General features: G+C 41.5%; 1 protein-coding gene across 6 annotated transcripts in view; it reads right to left on the reverse strand.

Moving 5' to 3' along the window:
• Positions 1-1,470: 1,470 nt before the first annotated feature.
• zgc:136493 (uncharacterized protein LOC692276 homolog) overlaps positions 1,471-24,122 on the reverse strand; it is a 75,242-nt gene continuing 52,590 nt past the window's right edge. For 2 of the 6 annotated variants that reach the window (XM_060921334.1, XM_060921335.1), the window contains 3 exons: positions 23,851-24,029; positions 2,396-2,492; positions 1,471-2,311 (listed from right to left, as the gene is read on the reverse strand). In XM_060921334.1, the coding sequence (XP_060777317.1) occupies positions 2,131-2,311; positions 2,396-2,492; positions 23,851-24,029 (457 nt within the window). In that variant the 3' untranslated portion in view covers positions 1,471-2,130. Of the gene's footprint in view, positions 2,312-2,395; positions 2,493-22,523; positions 22,664-23,850; positions 24,030-24,122 lie in introns of all 6 variants that reach the window. The other 4 variants (XM_060921340.1, XM_060921337.1, XM_060921339.1 and 1 more) reach the window with 4 other exon arrangements.

Genomic DNA, 24,122 nt, shown 5'->3' on the forward strand with positions numbered 1-24,122 from the left:
AAAATAGCGCTGAATTGATTCTGATGACAGAATTTTACCCAGACAAATATTCCAGACATTCAAAATTATCATTTTGTAATGGGGGGGTTTAAGTATGGCATTTATCTAAATTCTTCATAAAGTTCCATCAAGAGAAACTATTTCACTGGCAATCAGATACTAATTGTTTTTAGTTTTGATTATTATATGCAACAAATACACATTGTACATTGTTTCCCTACCAGTTTGAGGGTAATGATCTCTCTGAGTTTTGCTGGGAGCCCTGTCTATGTAAAACATGAACAGACCTTGAGTTTTCCCTGAAAAAAAGCAAAAATATTTAAATATTGGCTGGCGTTGAGTGGTATATCAGATATATTTCTTTCAGCTAGCATGATACTGAATGAGTTGAAGACGAGTTCAATATCACGCTAGCCGAATGGAATATATCTGATAGACCATGAAAAAAAGATTATTACCATTATACATACACACTCTCTTCATATCAGCATTCTCAAAGGCCAACATGAGCTTACCTGTGACTCAGTGTTGTTAGCGCGGCAGTCCAGTTGCCTTCTAGCTGGTGTAGCATTCAGCAGTAGCGTTAGCAAAGACCAACGTGAGCTTACCCGCGACTCGGTGCTGTTAGCACCGCAGTCCAGTTACCTTCTAGCCGGTGTAGTGCTAGCACAGCCCAATGCTAGTGCAGTCAAGCCGAATATTATTATTATTTTCTGTGTAATTTACTTCGTTACTTTTAAAATTAATATCGACAACTACACACAACGGAGCGATGTAGCAGTCAAAATTCTCTCAAAATCTTCCGCTTTTAATGAAGCAAACCTTGCGGCCATGTTTGCTTGCAAATTGTCACAGTCACTTGCTAGCACAGAAATTTTACATCTTCGACGTGTCTCTTTTCATTTTTCAATGTCTGTTGGTATGTTTTTCTTTTGCGAATATGCATGAAGAATATATAATGAAGTTTTGGTAGCCTTTCTGATGTTCAGCGTGTCTTTAGTTTCAGTTTTTAGTTTATTTCTTTAGTGATTAATTATAGCATAGCTAATCCTAGCGATAGCACTGGATTAGCCTCATCTCTCTTTTCTGGTGGAGAAAGAAATGATTCTGCGCATGCGCAGCAGAAAAATTTTGTCATTGGATATTCACATGAGCGCTGATGTATGACGTCATGTTGTCTTGACAACATGCAATATTGTAACAATATTGCATGCTCATTCTCCATTGGGAGAGTGGCATAATACATGGAGGATAAGCAATATGATAACATTGCATGCTATCAATAAACCCACTAGAAGAGAATAGAATACATGTTTTTATTCCATGGAAAAAGTGGCCTGTATGTATAATAATTAAGAATATTTTATTTCTCAAATAGATTGCCATATCAGCGGCAAAGGAACATTTGTTGATCATTCTATTCTTGAAATAGGAACGTCCAACTTCATGATTTAAAAAAATTACCTGCAGTTGTTAGAATGCCTGTTTATGGTCAATCATCAGCAATGTTATTCACATTGACAATCACCAGTACACCGACAAAGAACCTGTCTGCACCAGTGGTTCACAACATGAAGGATGCAGTGTTCGGTAGTATCTGGCACTTCAGACATTTAAGGCCGTGGTGGTCCACAGGCTGATCATGTAGATACAGTGTTTTTCATTCCAAATACAGGGATTATACATAATCAAGATAATTTACTCTGACAATTTGTGCTCTTACACCAACAGCAAAATGCCTAAATCTGCATATACTATTCAAGGAGCAGAAAAGCTGAGCTTATGTTTGATCAATGCTTTATCCTTTTATTGAACATTTTATTAGCATTTAATCTATGTCAACAGTGACTCATTTGCGATAGACAAAAAAAAAATGGACTCTTAAATTTTTAAGCATCTGTTTTCAGATTTTTGCACAATTATGATAAAATCAGATCCCTTTTATAGTTAAACCTGTCACAGTTTTACAGTACAATATTATTCCTTTGACAGAAAAATATGATGAAAAACTTACAACAGACTTCTGCAGTGCTTGCTACTGGTCCTGCTTACTGTATATGAAATACTCATTAATTAAGTAGCTCTAAAGCTGGCATTAAAAGTGAGGGCTTTGACACAGGTAGGCTTGATCTACACATGCACTTCATCTGGAGGTTGTTCCCCATTCAGAACTGCCAGGGTATTGACCACCATTTTCTCCAGCATGGCCTGAATGGTCTCCACAGTATCTGTTCCCATGTGTGGCAGGACAATTACATTCGGAAATGACAGTAAAGGGTGATTTCTGTAACAATGAACATTATAAACAAAGCTGAGAATTAGATTTGTGAATATTATTCATTTATTACATCTTATCTCTGATATTAATGAAAAAATGAAGGAAACTGGATTGTACTTTGGAAGAGGCTCAGGGTATGTGACATCCAAAGCAGCAGCTCTTATGACTTTCTTTTTGAGAGCATCAACCAAAGCATCTTGGTCAACAACCAAACCTTAACAAGAAAAAAATCTTTAATACATATATAATTTATTTTGCATATTAACTTTGGGGGGGGGGGGGGGGGGGGCGGAATGGTGGTGTAGTGGTTAGCGCTGTCACCTCACAGCAAAAAGGTCCGGGTTCGAGCCCCGTGGCTGGCGAGGGCCTTTCTGTGTGGAGTTTGCATGTTCTCCCCGTGTCTGCGTGGGTTTCCTCTAGGTGCTCCGGTTTCCCCCACAGTCCAAAGACATGCAGGTTAGGTTAACTGGTGACTCTAAATTGACCGTAGGTGTGAATGTGAGTGTGAATGGTTGTCTGTGTCTATGTGTCAGCCCTGTGATGACCTGGCGACTTGTCCAGGGTGTACCCCGTCTTTCGCCCGTAGTCAGCTGGGATAGGCTCCAGCTTGCCTGCAACCCTGTAGAACAGGATAAAGTGGCTAGAGATAATGAGATGAGATGAGATTAACTTTGGGTCATCTTTGGCACTGTATATGTTTCTATACTTCTAAAAGTCAACAACTTTGTGAATTGCCACGGTATTTGTTTTGAACATCCCATGAAAAAGCCTACATATATGTAAGGGATAATGTACAGTGATCCAGTCATTATTATGAAATAAATCCTGACAGGGATGCGAAGCAGAGGAACACAGTTTAACATTAAAATTACAATCCCAAATCAGAAAAAGTTGGGACGGTATGTTGAAATTAAAACTGAAAACAATGATTTGTAAAGACTTTGACCTGTATTGTCCTCAAGACAATACAAAACCACGTTATTTGATGTTTTATTTCAAGAATTTTATTGTTTTTTCAAAATAAATACTTGTTTCAATTTTGATTTTTGCAACGTTTCAAAAAAGTTACGACAGTAAAGCATTTACCACTTTGCAATGTTGCTATTCCTTCTCACAACACGTAAAGGATGTTTATGGACTGAAGACATCAAATGATGAAGCGTTTCAGGTGCTATGTTGCCTATTCTTCCTGCAAACAGGTCTTAAAGTGTATATCACGGGTAAATTCAGGAGCAAGATCAATGTAATTCTCCTATTTTACATTAAACTTTGGAGTAATTCCATGCCAAATCACCAGATTTTAGAGAAAGTTCCCGACTGACCATCTCAGATTTTGTTCATATTTTTTTATTTTAATGTCCTTGTTACTAATAACTGCTGTGCAAAATTTTAGGCCAATATCTCCACTAGTTTCGGAGATGATAAACCTTCAAAAAGGGGGCGTGGCCTCATATTTAGCATAAAAACATGTTACAATCAAACATGCATAGTTTGATGGCTAATAACTTTTGAACGGTTCACACTAAATGGTTCAAATTTTCACACGATTCTTTGATATAATAAGGCTCTGTATACAGAAGGAGAGCTTTGTATGTGACATATTTGCAGATGTATGGCGTGCCAAATATGGCTTCCTGGAATGCGCATTTGTCCATGGTAGCACTTTTGGCTCTCTATATCTCCAGATTTAATGACATCAGATGTCTGATTCTTTTTAATATATGAGACATGTTATAGTACTATCAGGAAAACATGTTAGATCTGTGACAAAAATTATACTTCTCATATATAGGCCCCTAAAAATGGAAAAAAGCTTGTTGCGTCTGTATTTTGAATGCTTATAGCAAAAATCTGACAAGGTCTACAGTGGTGCTTGAAAGTTTGTGAACCCTTTAGAATTTTCTATATTTCTGCATAAATATGGCCTAAAACATCATCAGATTTTCACACAAGTCCTAAAAGTAGATAAAGAGAACCCAGTTAAACAAATGAGACAAAAATATTATACTTGGTCATTTATTTATTGAGGAAAAGGATCCAATATTACATACCTGTGAGTGGCAAAAGTATGTGAACCTTTGGTTTCAGTATCTGGTGTGACCCCCTTGTGCAGCAATAACTGCAGCTAAACATTTCCGGTAACTGTTGATCAGTCCTGCACATCGGCTTGGAGGAATTTTAGCCCATTCCTCCGTACAGAACAGCTTCAACTTTGGGATGTTGGTGGGTTTCCTCACATGAACTGCTTGCTTCAGGTCCTTCCATAACATTTCGATTGGATTAATGTCAGGACTTTGCCTTGGCCATTCCAAAACATTAACTTTATTCTTCTTTAACCATTCTTTGGTAGAATGATTTGTGTGCTTAGGGTCGTTGTCTTGCTGTTTGACCCACCTTCTCTTGAGATTCAGTTCATGGACAGACATCCTGACATTTTCCTTTAGAATTCACTGGTATAATTCAGAATTCATTGTTCCATCAATGATGGCAAGCTGTCCTGGCCCAGATGCAGCAAAACAGGCCCAAACCATGATACTACCACCACCATGTTTCACAGCTGGGATAAGGTTCTTATGCTGGAATACAGTATTTTCCTTTCTCCAAACATAACACTTCTCATTTAAACCAAAAAGTTCTATTTTGCTTTCATCCATCCACAAAACATTTTTCCAATAGCCTTCTGGCTTGTCCATGTGATCTTTAGCAAACTGCAGATGAGCAGCAATGTTCTTTTTGGAGAGCAGTGGCTTCCTCCTTGCAACCCTGCCATGCACACCATTGTTGTTCAGTGTTCTCCTGATGGTAGACTCATGAACATTAACATTAGCCAATGTGAGAGAGGCCTTCAATTGCTTAGAAGTTACCCTGGGGTCCTTTGCGACCTCGCCGACTATTACTCGCCTTGCTCTTGGAGTGATCTTTGTTGGTTGACCATTCCTGGGGAGGGTAACAATGGTCTTGAATTTCCTCCATTTGTACACAATCTGTCTGACTGTGGATTGGTGGAGTCCAAACTCTTTAGAGATGGTTTTGTAACCTTTTCCAGCCTGATGAGCATCAACAACGCTTTTTCTGAGGTCCTCTGAAATCTCCTTTGTTCGTGCAATGATACACTTCCACAAACATGTGTTGTGAAGATCAGACTTTGATAGATCCCTGTTCTTTAAATAAAACAGGGTGCCCACTCACACCTGATTGTCATCCCATTGATTGAAAACACCTGACTCTAATTTCACCTTCAAATTAACTGCTAATCCTAGAGGTTCACATACTTTTGCCACTCACAGATATGTAATATTGGATCATTTTCCTCAATAAATAAATGACCAAGTATAATATTTTTGTCTCATTTGTTTAACTGGGTTCTCTTTATCTACTTTTAGGACTTGTGTGAAAATCTGATAATGTTTTTGGTCATATTTATGCAGAAATATAGAAAATTCTAAAGGGTTCACAAACTTTCAAGCACCACTGTACCAGAAAACAAATTAGATCAGTGAAAAGAGCAAGGTCTAATTGATGTATGTACCAAATATGAAGTTGGTGCTGTGAAGAAAACTATTTTATTCAAGCTATTGAATATAGAAGGTTTTATGACATGCGAAAATGCCATTCACAAGGTTACATCACATGCTACATCATTATTAATTCAAATTCTCTTGACTATACATATGCAGTCATCTCATCTCATTATCTCTAGCCGCTTTATCCTGTTCTACAGGGTCGCAGGCAAGTTGGAGCCTATCCCAGCTGACTACGGGTGAAAGGCGGGGTACACCCTGGACAAGTCGCCAGGTCATCACAGGGCTGGCACATAGACACAGACAACTATTCACACTCACATTCACACCTATGGTCAATTTAGAGTCATCAGTTAACCTAACCTGCATGTCTTTGGACTGTGGGGGAAACCGGAGCACCCGGAGGAAACCCACGCAGACACGGGGAGAACATGCAAACTCCGCACAGAAAGGCCCTTGCTGGCCACGGGGCTCGAACCCGAACTTACTTGCTGTGAGGCGACAGCGCTAACCACTACGCCCCTTGTTAATAAATTAATTTAAACATGTCACTTTATTAGGGAGCTTCAAATGAGGTCAATGCTGATCAGTCAATAAACCACGAACATACATTTATACCACTATATAAATGATGAATATGCTAACTCCATGTGACCTGTCTATCTTCAAGACAAAAATTCGCCTATTAATATTTATCTGAGTAATTAGTACATTAGGCTTTTCTCATTCCCCGGCCTGAGCTACCCTATCATATGGTTAGTGAAAGTGTACACTGAACTTTATCACTCAAAAGTAGGTCACTCAAAGTGATTTCATGTCATAGTGTCCTTGACCTCATTAATATTGACCTAATTAAAGTCGGCTGCACATCCTTGACCTCTCCCCAACAGAAATCTATAATGGATCATTAACTAGGATAAAAATCCTAGGAGGAGTTTTATGCCAAAGGAAAGAGTGGAAGAACAAAAAGAATAATAAGAAACCGTGCAATTACAATGTATTTTGCCTTTTAGAAGGCAAAATACAACGATGTAGCATATGATGTAACCTTGTGAATGGCATTTTCACATGTCTTAAAACCTTCTATATTCAACAGCTTGAATAAAATAGTTTTCTTCACAGCACCAACTTCATATTTGGTACATACATCAATTAGACCTTGCTCTTTTCACTGATCTAATTTGTTTTCTGGTAGACCTTGTCAGATTTTTGCTATAAGCATTCAAAATACAGACGCGACAAGCTTTTTTCCATTTTTAGGGGCCTATATATGAGACAAGTATAATTTTTGTCACAGATCTAACATGTTTTCCTGATAGTACTATAACATGTCACATATATTAAAAAGAATCAGACATCTGGTGTCATTAAATCTGGAGATATAGAGAGCCAAAAGTGCTACCATGGACAAATGCGCATTCCAGGAAGCCATATTTGACATGCCATACATCTGCAAATATGTCACATACAAAGCTCTCCTTCTGTGTACAGAGCCTTATTATATCAAAGAATCATATGTGAAAATTCAAACCATTTAGTGTGAACAGTTCAAAAGTTATTAGCAATCAAACTATGGATGTTTGATTGTGACACTTGTTTTTATGCTCAATATGGGGCCACGCCCCCTTTTTGAAGGCTTAATATCTCCAAAACTAGTGGAGATATTGGCCTAAAATTTTGCACAGTAATTATTAGTTACAAGGGCATCAAAATAAAAAATTATGAAGCAAATCTGAGACGGTAAGTCGGGAGCCTTCTGGTGATTTGGCACAGAATTACCCTTTGGTCAAATATCTGTCACATTTTGCATTTTGTGCAATTTTTTTTACCTTGCGCAATCTCATCTCATCTCATATCATCTCTAGCCACTTTATCCTGTTCTACAGGGTCGCAGGCAGCTGGAGCCTATCCTAGCTGACTACGGGCGAAAGGCGGGGTACACCCTGGATAAGTCGCCAGGTCATCACAGGGCCGACACAGACACCCATTCACACTCACATTCACACCTACGGTCAATTTAGAGTCACCAGTTAACCTAACCTGCATGTCTTTGGACTGTGGGGGAAACCAGAGCACCCGGAGGGAACCCACGCGGACACGGGGAGAACATGCAAACCACACAGAAAGGCCCTCACCAGCCACGGGGCTCGAACCCGGAGCTTCTTGCTGTGAGGCGACAGCGCTAACCACTACACCACCATGCCACCCACGTAATTATTAAAATGGTTAACAGATGTATTGTAGGAGGGTGTAGCAACATCAAGCTTGATGGGATTAGTACTCATCGTTTTCCAAAAGACCAGACAATGAGAGAGAAATGGGAACGCTTCGTGCGAGGCACCCAGAAGCTGAGAAAAAGACCAAGAAAATCGACGATTCACAAATTGACTGTTGCCAGGGTAAGAAATAAGAGAGACTATACTCTAAATTAGGTGGTGTTCTTGTGTTTGTGTGGTACACGGATAATGTTATTTATTGACACACACAAAAGTAAACACCACGAAAGCTCTGGGTGATGATACACTTACTTAGATTAGATAGAACTTTATTGATCCCTTTGGGAGGGTTCCCTCAGGGAAATTAAAAAGATGCAGTCCACAGCCTGGTAAAAAGCAGCCAAAGTAGAGTCCAAAGTAGCATGTTTAAAGTCCCCAGAAATGATCATAAATGCCTCAGGGTGCTGTGTCTGCAACCTTGCTGTGACAGAGTGAATCCCCTCACATGCAGCGGCTGCATCTGCCCTCGGAGGGATGTAAACACAGATGGTGATGCTAGCAGCTACAAGTCCGGGCAACATAAGACTGTATTTATGGAGAAATGTCCCGGATTACACCAGCGGTTGTTCATGTAAATGATGAGTCCCCCACCTTTGCCATTTCCCGCATGCTTTAGTGTCTCTGTCGGCTCTCACAGCAGTGAATCCCCACAGGTCCACGTTAGCATCCGGTACAAGGTATGTTAGCCATGTCTCCATAAAAATAAAATAAGCTGCTATCCCGGTAAATCCACTGGTTGTTCAGTGCGGATAGCTTGTCGACCTTAGTCGGCAGCGAGTTCACATTCCCCATGATAACGGAGGAAATGGATGGTTTGTAGCGCTGGAGGTTGCCTGCTAGCTTAGCCTTTAGCTTAGCCCCGGCTTTGCAGCCCCTAGGTTTCCTCCTCAGCTCGGCTGGGATGGGGTGTCGTATCCTGGCTCGTCCCATTGTTTTCAGGGCCAGCAACTCCTCTCTTGAATAAGTGAGAAAACTGGCTCCTGGTTGCGTGTTAAAGTTAAAAATATCCATGGGATATGAAGAAAAACACACCATGTCTTCGTAAGAAGAGCAGAAAAGTAAAAAGGTGGAAAAAAATAGGTTTAAAGAGCTAAAAACTACAGAGCTACTGGAGAGGCAGCCGTCTCACACAGCGCCCAAGGTCACATTTTCTTTACATTTTACTTCAAGGAATAATCCAGAGTGAAATGCTTTTTAGGGCTATTTTCGCATGATTGGGAGTGCATATGTTGAGTTGGTAGCACAATCACGTCAATTGGTTGTGTTTTGAGAAAGTTGTTTTTTTGTGATTTAAACCGAAAGTGCTAGCACAGCAGTGCGAGGGGCATGTCATTTCGCCGATACAAAATGCTGTTTTTAAAACCATTGGCAAGGTCCAAACAACATTACAGTTCAGTGGAAGTGAGTACAGGGTTCCAACACACAAACCGAAGTGTCCCTGGCTCTGTAAGCGTACGGACAGATCGTCTAGAAGACGGAATACAAGTCAAGTTAAGTCTATTTGTATAGCGCTTTTAACAATAAACATTGTCACAAAGCAGCTTTACAGAATTTGAACGACTTAAAACATGAGCTAATTTTATCCCTAATCTATCCCCAATGAGCAAGCCTGTGGCGACAGTGGCAAGGAAAAACTCCCTCAGACGACATGAGGAAGAAACCTCGAGAGGAACCAGACTCAAAAGGGAACCCATTCTCATTTGGGCAACAACAGACAGCATGACTATAATATTAACAGTTTTAACATGAAGACAGTTTCGTTGATGTTGTAACTCTTCATTGATGGAAACTTGAGTGCAAAACTGTTCATGACAACTGCAGTCCTAAAGTCAGCAAGTCAACTGTAGTCCTCAGCCATAAAAGCATTACTGTAAATGTCCAGAGCGTCCTCCAGGTGTGACTTTCAACTGTCCTCATGGGGCCGTCCTCCACAGGAGCGATGCGATGAGACTCCAACCAGACACAGGGCACCAGGATGGATCAAGCAGGTCCGAGGAGCAGACGAGGTCAGCATCTCGATCCCAGGACCGACATGTAACTCAGAGGGACAGAGTTTGGGGGGGGGGGGGGGGGGGGACACAGGTTGTTAGGTATGCCCAATGTCACCTGAATAAGTGTAGGCAACAGGTGTCAATGTCTAAAAATAACACGGGTATTAAGTCTGTGTGGTACGCTCGCAGAGACGAGAGTCCTGACATCAGGCATAATACACAACAATGACATGTTAATATGGTTAAAAAATATCATGAGCTGCTCTGGCTGGATGCTTGATTGGGTGATGGGAGCACACTCCTCAGCAATGAGACAGTTGGAATTATAGATCAGAGTGAGTGCAGGCAGATGCAGATGGGACCCATAGGGCTGGCCAAGACAATTCAGTTACATTTCACTGGGTCTGGGACATGCGACAGAAAGTCAGATGGCCGATTCCCTGCAGGCTACGAGAGCCAGTTGAGGTCTCCACCAAAAGATTTCCTGTTGACTCCATGTAACTCAGAGGGACAGATTTGGGGGGGGGGGGGGGAGAGAGAGAGAGGGAGAGAAAACACAGGTTGTTAGGTATGCCCAATGTCACCTGAATAAGTAGGAACAGTATACATATTGCACTGAGTACAAGCAGGGACTCCGGCAACTGACTATGACAGCATAACTAAAAGGGGAGAGCCAGAAGGTAACACAGGCATGAGGGAGCCCCGGGACATAAAGCAGCCAGCCACTACACCGTCAACAAACTCGAGTGAGCAAGCAAGTGGGGACTGACAGCATCCATACATCCCAGTTTACCAAAACACTCTATGTCTGAGGACCCTCCAGATGTACACCTTTACCTCATAAACACCATTAACAAAAGGCTTGACTAAACAGATATGTTTACAGCCTAGACTTAAACGCTGAGACTGTGTCTGATTCCCGAACATTACTTGGAAGGCTGTTCCATAACTGTGGGCCTTTGTAAGAAAAGGCTCTGCCCCCTGATGTAGCCTTCACTATACGAGGTACCAGCAGATAGCCTGCACCTTTTGATCTAAGTAGGCGTGGCGGGTCATAGAGGAGCAGAAGTTCACTCAGGTACTGTGGTACGAGACCATTCAGTGCTTTAAAGGTCAATAGTAGTATTTTATAATCAATACGAAATTTGATTGGGAGCCAATGCAGTGTGGATAAGACAGGCGTGATGTGGTCATATTTTCTAGTTCTAGTAATTGCTGCTACATTTTAAACTAACTGGAGCTTGTTTATGAATACAAAACATGTACCTTCCCGAAAGTAGTTGTTCTCCAGACGCCATCTTCAGGGGACAGTCCATAAAAGTCGAGTGCAGAGCTAAATCCTCTGGAAATGCACAATTTCGTAGCATTTTATGGAAACACAGTCTAGTGTTTAGTTTGAAATTAAAAGGAAACTGCATTCAACAACATTATAGTCCAAGCAGGTTGGAATTTTGAATGGGAGGTCATGTGATGCTACAAAATTGTGCATTTCCAGAAGATTTAGCTCTGCACTCGGCTTTTACGGACTGTCCCCTGAAGATGGCATCTGGAGAACAACTACTTTCGGGAAGGTACATTCAGTCTTCTAGACGATCTGTCCATACACTTACAGAGCCAGAGACACTTCAATTTGTGTGTAGGAACCCTGTACTCACTTCCACTGAACTGTAATGTTGTTTGGACCTTGGCAATAGTTTTAAAAACAGCGTTTTGTATCGGCGAAATGACATGCCCCTCGCACTGCCGTGTTAGCGCTTTCGGTTTAAATCACAAAAAAACAACTTTCTCAAAACACAACCGATTGACGTGATTATGCTACCAACTCAACATATGGACTCCCAATCATGCGAAAATAGCCCTAAAAAGCATTTCACTCCGGATTATTCCTTTCACATGTATCAAGGGATATGTGTGTCAGGGCTTGAGATCTTGGGACCTGTCAATCACATTAAATGTATATACAACCCTGCTTAGCAGATTCCATGTGTGTAGCTTATGAAATCTTTCTCCTACAGTAGCCAGTACTCTTCTAAATGAAGAAATATATAAATACATAATAGTAATTAGAAAAAACATGATTTATGTAACAATAGATAGATGAGCATTGATACATGAATCCATGGGTTTAGAAGCTGAGGTGACAATTCCATATTTCAATGCAAAATCGCTAGCTGCTAAACCTGGTCTATACAGACTGTGCACTGAACCTATGCAAGCTCTCAGCCTGCTGGCGGATCCACACATGACGTCACGAATCTGGCTCCAGACTCCCTTGGGATTTTTCCAGACGCATTTTGTTTTTTTTTTCTGCTGTAGACAGATGGCCTTGTGCAAAATTACCCTTCTGGATGAGTGTGTAAAGGGACATACTTTCATATAAAAAAAATAATCATGAAATTGGTCCAGGATATGCACTTTAAGGTGTGTAACAGTACAGCATATTTTTTTGTTTCAAAATTCACCACACATTCTCTCTTGGGGACAGAGAGGACAGACACTCTCTTCTTCCACCGCCATGCCTTTGTAATGTGTCCAGAATGTGGTTTTGGATTGTCTTGTTGAAGTATCCCTGGAAAAGGTGTTGCCTTGAAGGCAGCATATGTTGCTCCAAAATTTCAATGTACTTTTCTGCATTAATACTGTCATCACAGAAGTGTAAGTTACCTTTAACAAGGGCACTGACAACCCCGTACCATGACAGACCCTGGTTTTTGAAATTGTTGCTATGAACAGTCTGGATGGTCCTTTCTGTCTTTGGTCTGGAGCACATGGCATCCATTTCTTACAAAAAAGAACTGGAATACTCATTTGTCTGACCACAATACAAGTTTCCACTGGACAGTTCTTGATGCAGTGCTGTCTCAGGGATCGGAGATTACAGATGTTCAGCTTAGGCTTGTACCCTTTCCCTTTAAGTACTGAAACTCCTCCAGATTCCTTGAATCATTTAATGATATTATGCACCATAGAGGGTGAAATATCGTTCTTTGAGGAACATTGTTTTTAAACATTTCAAGATTTTTCCTCACACATTTGTTGACAAAGTGGAGATCCTCTGCCCATCTTTATTCCTCAAAGACTAGGCCTTTCCTGGATACTGATTATGTACCAGATCATGATTACAATAACCTGTTAACATCACTTGTTTCAAATCACATTATTTAATTGTTTTACCTCATTACTATCGCTAAATTAACCCCCGTGTCAGGGTGTAAGTACTTATGGAAGCATATGCAGAGGAGAGCAGGTGTGTCACAAACTGGCAGCCAAAACCAAATTGTGAGACAAGAGGCAGTGTCGGGGACAGGCAGTAGGTCGGTCAATATGCAAACAGCGTGTCAGAGGGAATGCTAAGTTCAGAGTCCAGTGTATAAACAGAAAGCAGGGTCAAAGTCACTAAAGTCAGGACCGAGGACTAATAGCTTGGTACGATTAGGTATACATACCCGGAATGATACTTTGTGCTGGTTGTTTGTGACAGCAGTCTTTAAGTAGTGTTGGCTGATGAGGTGTAATGAGGAACAGCTGCGGTGATGGTTAGAACTCGGGAGAGGGCGGGCGCTGTAGTGCTTGGGAGTTGTAGTCCGTGGTGGCCATGTTTAGAGGCCGCCACGACCTCTATTTGCTGGCACCATCAGTGACACCCTGTCCCAACAATTTTTTTGGATTTTGTTGACCCATCAGAATTGAGTATTCAACAAAGCTGTTACTAATCAAAGAAGGTATTAATCAATATTTATCACAATGATTGCCATGCCCATGATAGGTTCAGGATCCACTATGACCCTGACCAGGATAAATCGCTTACTGAAGATGGATGAATGAATGCATCAATTAATGAATGAAAGATAACTGTCTGAAAGATAAGTTTCTGATATTATTATAGATGCTTAGTCATTTTGTGCCTTACTGTTCTATAATTGACCAAACCATTTGTTCAGCACAAGCGTAAAATTTAAAAAAACACACACAAAAAAAACCCCACACAGGCTACAGCTTTCTGTACAAAAATTTAGTTCTTTTCAATTAGATATTTGTACACAAGATACCCAGCATCCATTCCATTTGGTTTGATTATTTCAAGCTGTAAATAAAACATTGTAGTGCACCTTTAAATATGCATTCAAAACAGTATTCAGGAAAAGGAAGTTGGAATGGCAAACTACAATATAAATATCTGCACTTCGGCTAATGACCGAGACTTTCTACTAGGCCTCATTTTCAGTGAAATTTGCAGCTCCAAACTTAAAGGCTATATCTAAATTTGAAAATATATTACCCAGTTGAATGCCCTGAGGTTGGGTCAGGAACTGGGAATGACAGTCAGAGCATCTGCCACCTTGTTTTTCTCCATGGCCTGGACAAGAATCACATCAGATAAAAAAGCAGTGGTGTCCAGGGCAGCTATGGAGGCAGACGGGAAGGCAGTTGCATTTGCCGAAATGTTAGCCACAGTCAACATAGAATCAAGCAGGACCTTGTTCTCTCTCTGATGTGATGCAGCAAAGTGCCTTCCAGTTTGGCAATTTTCTCGGCCAGACAGGCACAAATTGGAGGAACAAAGTGGAGGCATGCTAGCTCTAGACTAAAAACAAAATCACAGTAGCAGCATCCTCAGAGTGGAGATATGCTAGCTCTAGGCTAAAAACAACCCACACTAATGCTAACAAATTTAAAGTATTTTCTTAAAATCCTCTGAAATCCAGTACATTTCAGGTTTTTGTTTTCACATAATGTTATGGGTGGTGGAGGTGAAGTTTGGATCCAGAAGTAGAAAAATGCACGACAGACAGTAATCCAATAAATAAGGTGATTTAATCTAGGGGAAAAAAGGGCATGGGAAAAAAAGGTAGCAAAACAGGACAAAAACACAAATGGCAAAAATAGTCTGGGTAACAAGAGATAAAAACCTGACAAAAACACGAGACAGGTAAGGACAAAAACACTAAAGGAAAAAAAACATTAACAAGAAAAAACCCTTGGTGCAAAAAACATGAACTAGAAAAATAGCTAGAGGGGGAAAAACCATGAACAGCACAGAAACGGCTAGAGAAAACAAATGAGGCATTCTGGCAAAGTCAGGGTCTGAGAACGGCCTTTAAATAAGCAGCGGTGAAAACCAGGATGTGAGTTCAGGTGGGATGGAATTCCCGTCCCGGATCCAGATCGGCGCTGGTGTGGGAGATCCGTAATCTCCGGAGTGGATGTCCAGGGCGGAGCATGACACATAAAGCCCGGTATTTAGTTGAGTCCAGCTTTAGTTTAGACCTCTGTACAGTTGTAAGACAATACAATTAGAAGACGTGTCTACATGCATATATAAAGACATGGTATGCCAAGGTTGGTGAGGAAGAACTAAATGTGCCTGCACAAAGCCCTGACCTCAAACAGTGATAAGTTTTGGGATGAATTGGAACAGTGACAGTGCACCAGGCCTCCCCACCCAACATCAGGATCTAACTTTACGAATACTCTTGTGGCTGAATGAGCACAAGTTTCCACAGACCCATTCCAAAATCTAGGGGGAAGCCCTTCCCAGAAAAGTAAAGAAAGGGGAGATTAGATCTGGAATGGGACTTTCAAAAAGCACATATGGATGTGATTGGTTAGGTGTCCACATACAGTACGTCTGGCTATAAAGTGTCCAAAGATGTCAAGTGAGCAATATCTCCATAGTCTCTGAAAAAGAGTCATGGCCAAAATGTAGCCTAAGGTACAAGACTTACAATACACAAGTGTATTAGTTTTTAAAATGTGAATATGAATTGTAATATTTTAATAAAATGTTAAAAATTGTTTTTTTGATGTGCGTTAAATGCCAGGGATATTTGTAGCAACTATTAGCAGCACATGCTAATGATACTACTACAAACACTCACCAGAGACACCAATGATCTTTACTATTTTCTTCCAAGCTTCATTTTTCTTCAAAATGTCTCTATATATGTTTACGGAGATGTTGCATTCGACAGGATAACATAAAAACGCAGTTTTATAATTTCATTCTTTTTTTTTTCCAGCTCAAGCAGCACATAGAAACTAAAAGTAGAAACTTACTTGAGAGGGGGAAATGACAAAATGTTGTACCATGCAGGCCACATGATCTGAAGAATCATTCAAGTCAATGGTTTGATTTGTTCGTGGCTCTCTGTCATGCATGTACATATAATATGAATGGTTGCTTATCACTTGCTAGTGTGAACGCACCTTTAACTGGAGCGGTCTGGGAAGCCAAGTGCCATTGTAGGGAAAAATGGCAAGAACGTAAAGGGGCTAAAGATACACCAGGCAAGTTCCAAGTAGACACACAGTGATGCACCACAGTACTGGAAATCTTTCCGTACCTACTTCTTCCCTAAATCACACACGAAACTAGACCAATGACACCCTGGAAAGCCACCCCAACCTACTAGGGAACAAATCCTGTGGTCCAAAATGAACAACACCAAACAATGGGTCAAGATTTGAGGAGGATCTGTATGCAAACCATGAGGCAACATTAGCAGAAATGAAAGTGGATACTCTATTAAATATCACCTACAACTTAAGATAACCCTTTGGGGTGGAGACAAAAAAGGTAAAATAAAGTCAGTTGGGAGAATCAAACAATCAGAAAAGAAAAGGAAATCCAATGGCTGAGGAAGATGAAGAGCCTGAACAGGCAGTTTAAAATAGCTGAAGCTGACGAGAAAGAAGGCATCAGAGAGCTAACCACCAGTCTGTGTGAACAGCTCAATAGAGTGAGGAGAACAGAGGGGAAGAGGAAAAGAAGCAAAAAGGACACAACCATCCAAAAGGGCAGAATCCCAGGCTTCCCTTGGTGCTTGAAACCTTCTCTGATCCTCAGCCAACTTTTTAATGAAAGCTAAGGAAAGTCAGTGTGGAAACTACTGACTACAATGCAATTAAGAGGCTGTGACCATACAGTTGTCTGGCTTGACCTAGCCAACTGTAATGTCCATTCCTCACAATCTGATCCAAATAGCAATGAAACAGTACCACATACTAGGACTGATCTATGGAAGCTGGAGCCATTCCACATATCTTTCCTGCTGAGAGCGGTCTACAACACTCTTCCAACCTCAGTAAACCTGCACAGGAACAATGAGGGAGGACCTACTGTGCAAGCTGTATGGTAGGAGAGAAACCATGGCGTGCATCATGTAAGGTTGTAAGACAGCAATGATCCAAGGAAGGTACAGATGCTGTCATGACAAAGGGCTATCAATACTTACAGATATCTTGGAGCAGGATAGGCAATAGAAACACCAAAACAAAGCATTTCACCATCACCACACTGGTACCTCAAATAGTGAAGGCTACATCAGGGGGCAGAGCCTTTTCTTACAAAGCCCCACAGTTATGGAATAACCTTCCAAGTAGTGTTCAGGACTCAGACACAGTCTCAGTGTTTAAAGGTCATAGGCAATGGTCGGAGGTGAAACGTAGAATATCAACTTTATTGTCTAGAAGAACAAACCAAAAAGCTAATTCAATCTTCCTAGTGTCTAATTTGCACCCTAAAATTGAATACAATGGTTAAAATATACTGTTTTGCCCAATTTCTGAAGGTTTGTTTACGTCTTACTTATGCGCACTTTCATCGCCAGGGGACAGTCGTCGTGACGTCATTTAAGCCAAACAGACTGGGAGCAATACTGTGTTTACTTGCGAACGGAGCACACGTGTATGGACTTTGGTTGTGAGAGGTTGTGTAAAATGTCTGAAAGCGATAGCAATTTTGAAGTAGGAACTCTCCAAATTAAATATCGAGAGGTGAAACCATATATGTATGAACCTATGGCCATTGCGAAGTAATCAGTGAATGTGGCTCACTGGTTTGACTGTGCAGCCTCAGAATCGGACAGCGACTCAGCTGACTCTGATTGCAGTGACCCTGGACCTCAACAAGACTCGTGCCCAAATGATTTATCCTGGTAGTTATGATAAATTCCTACTTTTGTCGTAATACTAAATAAGAGCCCTTTTGAAGAATAATTAAACCACCCTCTCTAGTGGATATAGGTAACAATTACTTGATAGTGCGCCGGTAGGCCACATTAGCCTGCCATCCGCGGTATTATACTATTTATAGCCTACTCTAAGCGAGGAAATATCCCTTTGTCTCATTTCCACAATGATTGTACAGGATCCCTCAGGATTCTTGACTTGTCAATTGCAAGCAAAAGTAAAAATGTTGACCTCCAATCTTCTCCTTTTTGCTTGAGCGTTGCTGGTCTGTTTCTTCTTTGGCTGCTTGATTTTGTTTCACGCGCACAACCCACTCTCTCCGCCTCTTCTGGAAAAAGCCAACCCTCTGGCTTCATGCGCACAATCCACTCTCTCTGCCTCGTCTTCTCTTCCGGAAAAAAACAACCCTCTGGCTTCACGCACACAATCCACTCTCTCTGCCTCATCTCCTCTTTCAGAAAAAGCCAACCCACTTGCTTCGCCTCTTCTCCTTTTTCGGAAAAAGCCAACCCTCTCGCTCCGCCTCTTCTCCTCTTTCGGAAAAAGCCAACCCACTCGCTCCACCTCTTCTCCTTTTTCAAAAAAAGCCAATCTTCTCGCTCTGCCTCTTCTCTTCTTCCGGAAAAAGCCAATCCACTCTCTCTGCCTCTTCTCCTCTCTCGGAAAAAGGCAAAAACTTCTTCCTGAACTGGTCCCATTGTTACAGTTCACTGCACAGCAATGGTTTTTCTTTGGAAATTCCTGAACGCATGTCTGCACTCAAGCCGAACGGCAATGTAAGTAAACGGAAGTGGACTCAACTCAAGCGGTTTGTTTGTCTTAAATGATGTCATGCGCCGAGTGGTCACGAAAATAGCCAAACAGAAATTCGCCATGATCCGCACTAACTTATTTTAATTATTACTTATTAACAATACTTCTTGGGACCTGAAGAAAATTAAAGAGGGTTTTTTAACATATAAAGTTTCAAATGTGCATAAAATTAAAACCGTTGCCTATGAGCTTTAAGTCTAGGATAAAAACATATCTGTTTAGTCAAGCCTTTTGTTAATAGTCTTTATTACGTAAAGGAGTAGCTCTAGAGGATCCTCAGGCACAGAGTGTTTTGGTAAACTGGGATGGATGGATGGATGGATGGATGGATGCTGTCAGTCTCCCCACTCACTTACTCAGGTTTGTTGACGGTGTAGTGGATGGCTGATTTATGTTCCAGGATGCCCTCATGTCTGTGTTACCTTCTTGCTCTCCCCTTTTAGTGATGCTGTCATAGTTTTGCCGGAGTCCCTGCTTGCACTCAGTGCAAAATGTATCCTGTTCTTACTCATTAGGTGACATTGGGCATACCTAACAATCTGTGTTTTCTCTCTCTCTCTCCCCCCCTTCCCTCTGTCTGTCCCTCTGAGTTACATGTCGATCCTGAGACACTAGTAAGATGCTGACCTCTTCTGCTCCTTTCTGCTCCTGCACCGGCTAATTTCGCTGGTACATGTGACTAGTGACAATAAAGGGCATCATCATCCTTGGACCTGCCTGATCCATCCTGATGCCGTCTGTCTGTCTGGAGTCTCATCACATTGCTCCTGTGGAGGACGGCCCCGTATGGATAGTCAAAAGTCGCACTTGGAAGATGGCTCTGGACACTTACAGTAATACAGTTATGTCTGAGGACTACAGTTGACTTGCTAACTTTAGGACTGCGGTTGTCATGAACAGTATTGCACTCAAGTTTCCATCAATGAGCAGTTTATAACTTCAACAAAAGAGACCTCATGTTAAAACTATAATGATTTTCCTGTTTTCACAGTTATACTTTGTGACTATATAGGACACAGTTATAGAAGCAAGTTATTTATAATCACAGTATCTGTTGTCACCCAAATGAGGTTGGGTTCCTGTGGCAGCGGGGGCGTGGTCAAGCGTCAGTCTGTGAATGGAGGGCGGAGTCAGGGGAGGTAAGTGGCAGAATCACTGCACCTGATGCGAATTAACCTGTGTTTGTGCATCTTCCCCGGTGACCGCGCCCTATAAGAGGAGAGGGAGAGCAGAGGAAGGGAGCTCTCTCCCCAACCAGAATGCTTGTGTGCGCGCGCGTGTGACTGGGAGAGTGTAAAGTAAAAGCTCATCTCATCTCATCATCTCTAGCCGCTTTATCCTGTTCTACAGGGTCGCAGGCAAGCTGGAGCCTATCCCAGCTGACTACGGGCGAAAGGCGGGGTACACCCTGGACAAGTTGCCAGGTCATCACAGGGCTGACACATAGACAACCATTCACATCTACGGTCAATTTAGAGTCACCAGTTAACCTAACCTGCATGTTTTTGGACTGTGGGGGAAACCAGAGTACCCGGAGGAAACCCATGCGGACACAGGGAGAACATGCAAACTCCACACAGAAAGGCCCTCGCCGGACACAGGGCTCAAACCCGGACCTTCTTGCTGTGAGGCGACAGCGCTAACCACTACACCACCGTGCCACCTCTAAAGTAAAAGCTGAAAAGCTAAAATAAAGGGTTTGTGAGAACTCAGTTCTGGCCTGCCGTACTTCTGTGCTCCACCCACCTTAAACTACTGCTACAGTTCCGTTTTGAGTCTGGTTCCTCTTGAGGTTTCTTCCTCATATTGTCTGAGGGAGTTTTTCCTTGCCACCGTTGCCATAGGCTTGCTCATTGGAATAAATTAGGGATAAAATTAGCTCATGTTTAAAGTCTTTAATTTTCTGTAAAGCTGCTTTATGACAATGTCTATTATTAAAAGCGCTATACAAATAAACTTGACTTGACCTTCTTCAAGGAGGGCGTGAGACCTTCAGCACAAAGTGCAGCCAGGCCCATCCTACTACAGTCACACAATTCATGAGAGTCAGGAGATGAGAAGAGATGAGAGTCAACCTGAGAAGAAAGCTCCAGTTCCTAGAAGTTGTACTGTACACTACCCTCAGGTAAGATGTGGTCAATCAAAGTGTAGAAACTAGGGCTGTCGAAGTTAACGCGATAATAACGCATTAACGCGATCTCAATTTATCGCGATTTAAAAAATAGTGCCATTAACGCAAATTCTAATTTGGCCCTGCGAGTCACCCGTAGTTCATGTTGAGGCTTGTCGCGCGCTGCTTCAATAACAATAAGTGTGAGTGATGGAGAAAGGTCTGTTAAACGGGAAGCTTCATTTCAAAAGTTTCATTTCAAAAGAAGAGTGTGATTGAGTTGGTTTTGGTATGCACTTTGCAGTTTTTGTAAAGTGAGATTTCAGTATGCTGTAGCACTGTGATATAACACTAAATGTCTTTATTGAAGTCCAACTGCAATTTATTTTTGTTTGCACAGTACTGTGAAGTCCTATAGAGGATGTGCAGTCACGTGACTCGTCCGTGTATACTCCGCCATATTGGACGGCTTCAGGATTGTTTACCTTGCGTGAGCATAATGGATCCAGGGAGTAATCCCCAAGAAAATTCGGAAAATACCCCATCTACATCGCGCGATAACTTGCCTAAGTTTGTCCAGCATCTTGAAGGTGACGTGAGGCAGCGTTACGTGGAAAAGTGTTCCAGGTTGGGGATTGCAGATCCGTACAACTTGCCGCAATCCTTGTTCAGGGAAATTCGGAGCTGCGGTGCCGGCGATTTGCCCAATCTGGCCTACCACGACATTTACAATTTTCTTGTTAATCGTGAATCATGTTACACTGGCAAAGCCCTCAAAGCTTACAAGAGCCTGGAAGCTTATAAATATTTTGTTGCGGGATGGGTATCCCAACTATACCTCTGGAAGGTTCCGAAGAAGAATGTCTACTTGATAACCTCACGGGTAAGTGGCATTAAGGCGTTTATCATAAAGAGACTATGCAGGACGTTTTATCGTAAGAATGTTCGAAATCTAAACTCAGTTCCAGATATGAGAAGCAAACAGTAAATCAGAAAGCTGTGCACATTTGCGCAGCTTCCGCGAAAACGTGCACAGCTTTCTGATTTACTGTTTTCTTCTCATACTTCCTATGTTTCATGGACTGTAACGGCATTTGCTTATTTAGTAATTTTAATACAGAATTTACTCTGATGAAATTATTCAGACACTTCAACGCCCCCCCCCCCCCCCCAAAAAAAAAAAAATCGGATCTGCACGATTCAGCCATGAAAAAGGCGGCATCCGCCAAAAGGTGCGCTGTTTGCATCCCTGTTTAAACTCATAGGTTAACCGACTTTAACCGGCTAATGAGGCTCGGTGGTCGGTCAAGATTTTTTTTAGTTTTCGCCATCCCTACTATGGATTGGCCTTTCAAAGGCATATATGAGCCAAAAAGATAAAACATTGTCACAGACTAGGCCAGGGTAGTAGGGCTAGGCATAGCCATTTTAAACGTTAGAGATCAAGCGGACTGACGGCCACAAACACTGTACTGTCTAGTTTCTAAGTATGCAGTTATCATTCAATCCGAAAATCAACTTAACAGATGTACTAGGAGTACTGAATTAGAAGATTACACCTACCTGATATGAAGTGTTCACTACAAATTCGGCTGGTAGAACTGGGGTACCAGTTTTCTCTTCGCACAGCGGACACCCATTTTGCGCGTCTCTCCTCGTCTGCGGGGAATCTATAAAATGACAGGCCCTCCTTTTGGCCCTGTCTATTGGTACAACCAAATGCTGAACAAGATATAACCGTTCTCGAAAGATCTACTCCCACACACTTGATAATTAGAACGGGTTTGTCTAAGTTCTATGCGCAGCCATGCCGTCCAAGATGGCAGATAAACAAATATCACGTGACCTTGTGACGTCACGTGCACGCTCTCTATAGGCTGTGACTGAATACAACTCCAGCACAATTGAAGTTTTATTTCATTTTTATTTTCTTTTGTCACACATGTCTGAACTGAGACACAGTAGTATGTGACTACATGTTTTATATTTGAGACTACAGCTCCCTAATCCATCACAAAATTCAATTTTGTGTTTTGTATGTTCAGTACTGCCTAGTATGTGAGTGAATAAACTCCCTTACCATTTTCTCTTGTCCCAGCAGTTTTTAACAAGTACTTTTAGCATAAAATGTGTTCACCATTTTAATTGTAACATTTCACTTTAAAAGCCTTATTCATTTACATAGATTTTAAAAAATGCGATTAATCGCGATTAACTATATGAAATTCTGAGATTAATCGCGATTAAATTTTTTAATCGTTTGACAGCCCTAGTAGAAACTCATCATGATGAAACTGACTGTACTATGGGAGGAAGGCTGTAAAGAGGCAGTGGCATGGAAAAATGAGCAAGTACCAGCAGCTTGTCAATGACTGCAAGAACAAAGGCTGGCAGACCTGGCTGTTTCCAGTGGTAGTAGTTATCAGGGATTCTCTACACAATCAGTGTGGAAACTACTGACTAGAATGCGATTAAGAGGCTGTGACTGATAAACAGCAGACCAGAGGTTGGGAGAAGCTGCAGAAAGACCTTTTTTTTTGGCTCTGGTACAGAAGAGAAGAGATGAGCTGAAAGCCAGGAGGAGAGGGGCAGTGATTTAACCACCACTGCCAAACCACAAGCTGGAGAGTGTTGTGGTTCAGGGTCAAAATATTGATAAAATTTGGGGGACCACCTGATGAGTGATGACATCTCTTCCTGGTCAAGGCTACAAACAAACTAGATGGTTGTACAAAGGTCATCCTAGTGATGTATTGAAAAAAGATCAAAAGAAGAAAAACAAATAGAAAAAGCAAAAATTTTAAAATGAATCTGTTTGGCTATCCATTTTAGTTTTTTGTTTAAATGCACAACAGATATTTATTTTGAGATCACTACACTATGCCTTTACCTCTGCTGATGTTAATGAGGGTACTGCTGGGCTTCATCATGGCGAGTTCTTTCGCACCAATCAGCTTGTGTGTCTGAGGAGTCAGACTGACAACAATGATTACAAAATCAGACTTCTGCAGCAGTTCCTCCATTTTTTCACAGTACACAGCACCCACAGCCCTCTCATCTTCCACTGTCCTGTAATCACCAAGAAATCAGATTTTTTTTTAAAAATGCAACTACTCTGGTATATAACCCCTGGCAAAAAAAAAAAAAAGGAAATCACCACAC

The sequence above is a fragment of the Neoarius graeffei genome, chromosome 5 (genome assembly GCF_027579695.1).
Source record: "Neoarius graeffei isolate fNeoGra1 chromosome 5, fNeoGra1.pri, whole genome shotgun sequence".
Lineage (NCBI taxonomy): Eukaryota > Metazoa > Chordata > Actinopteri > Siluriformes > Ariidae > Neoarius > Neoarius graeffei.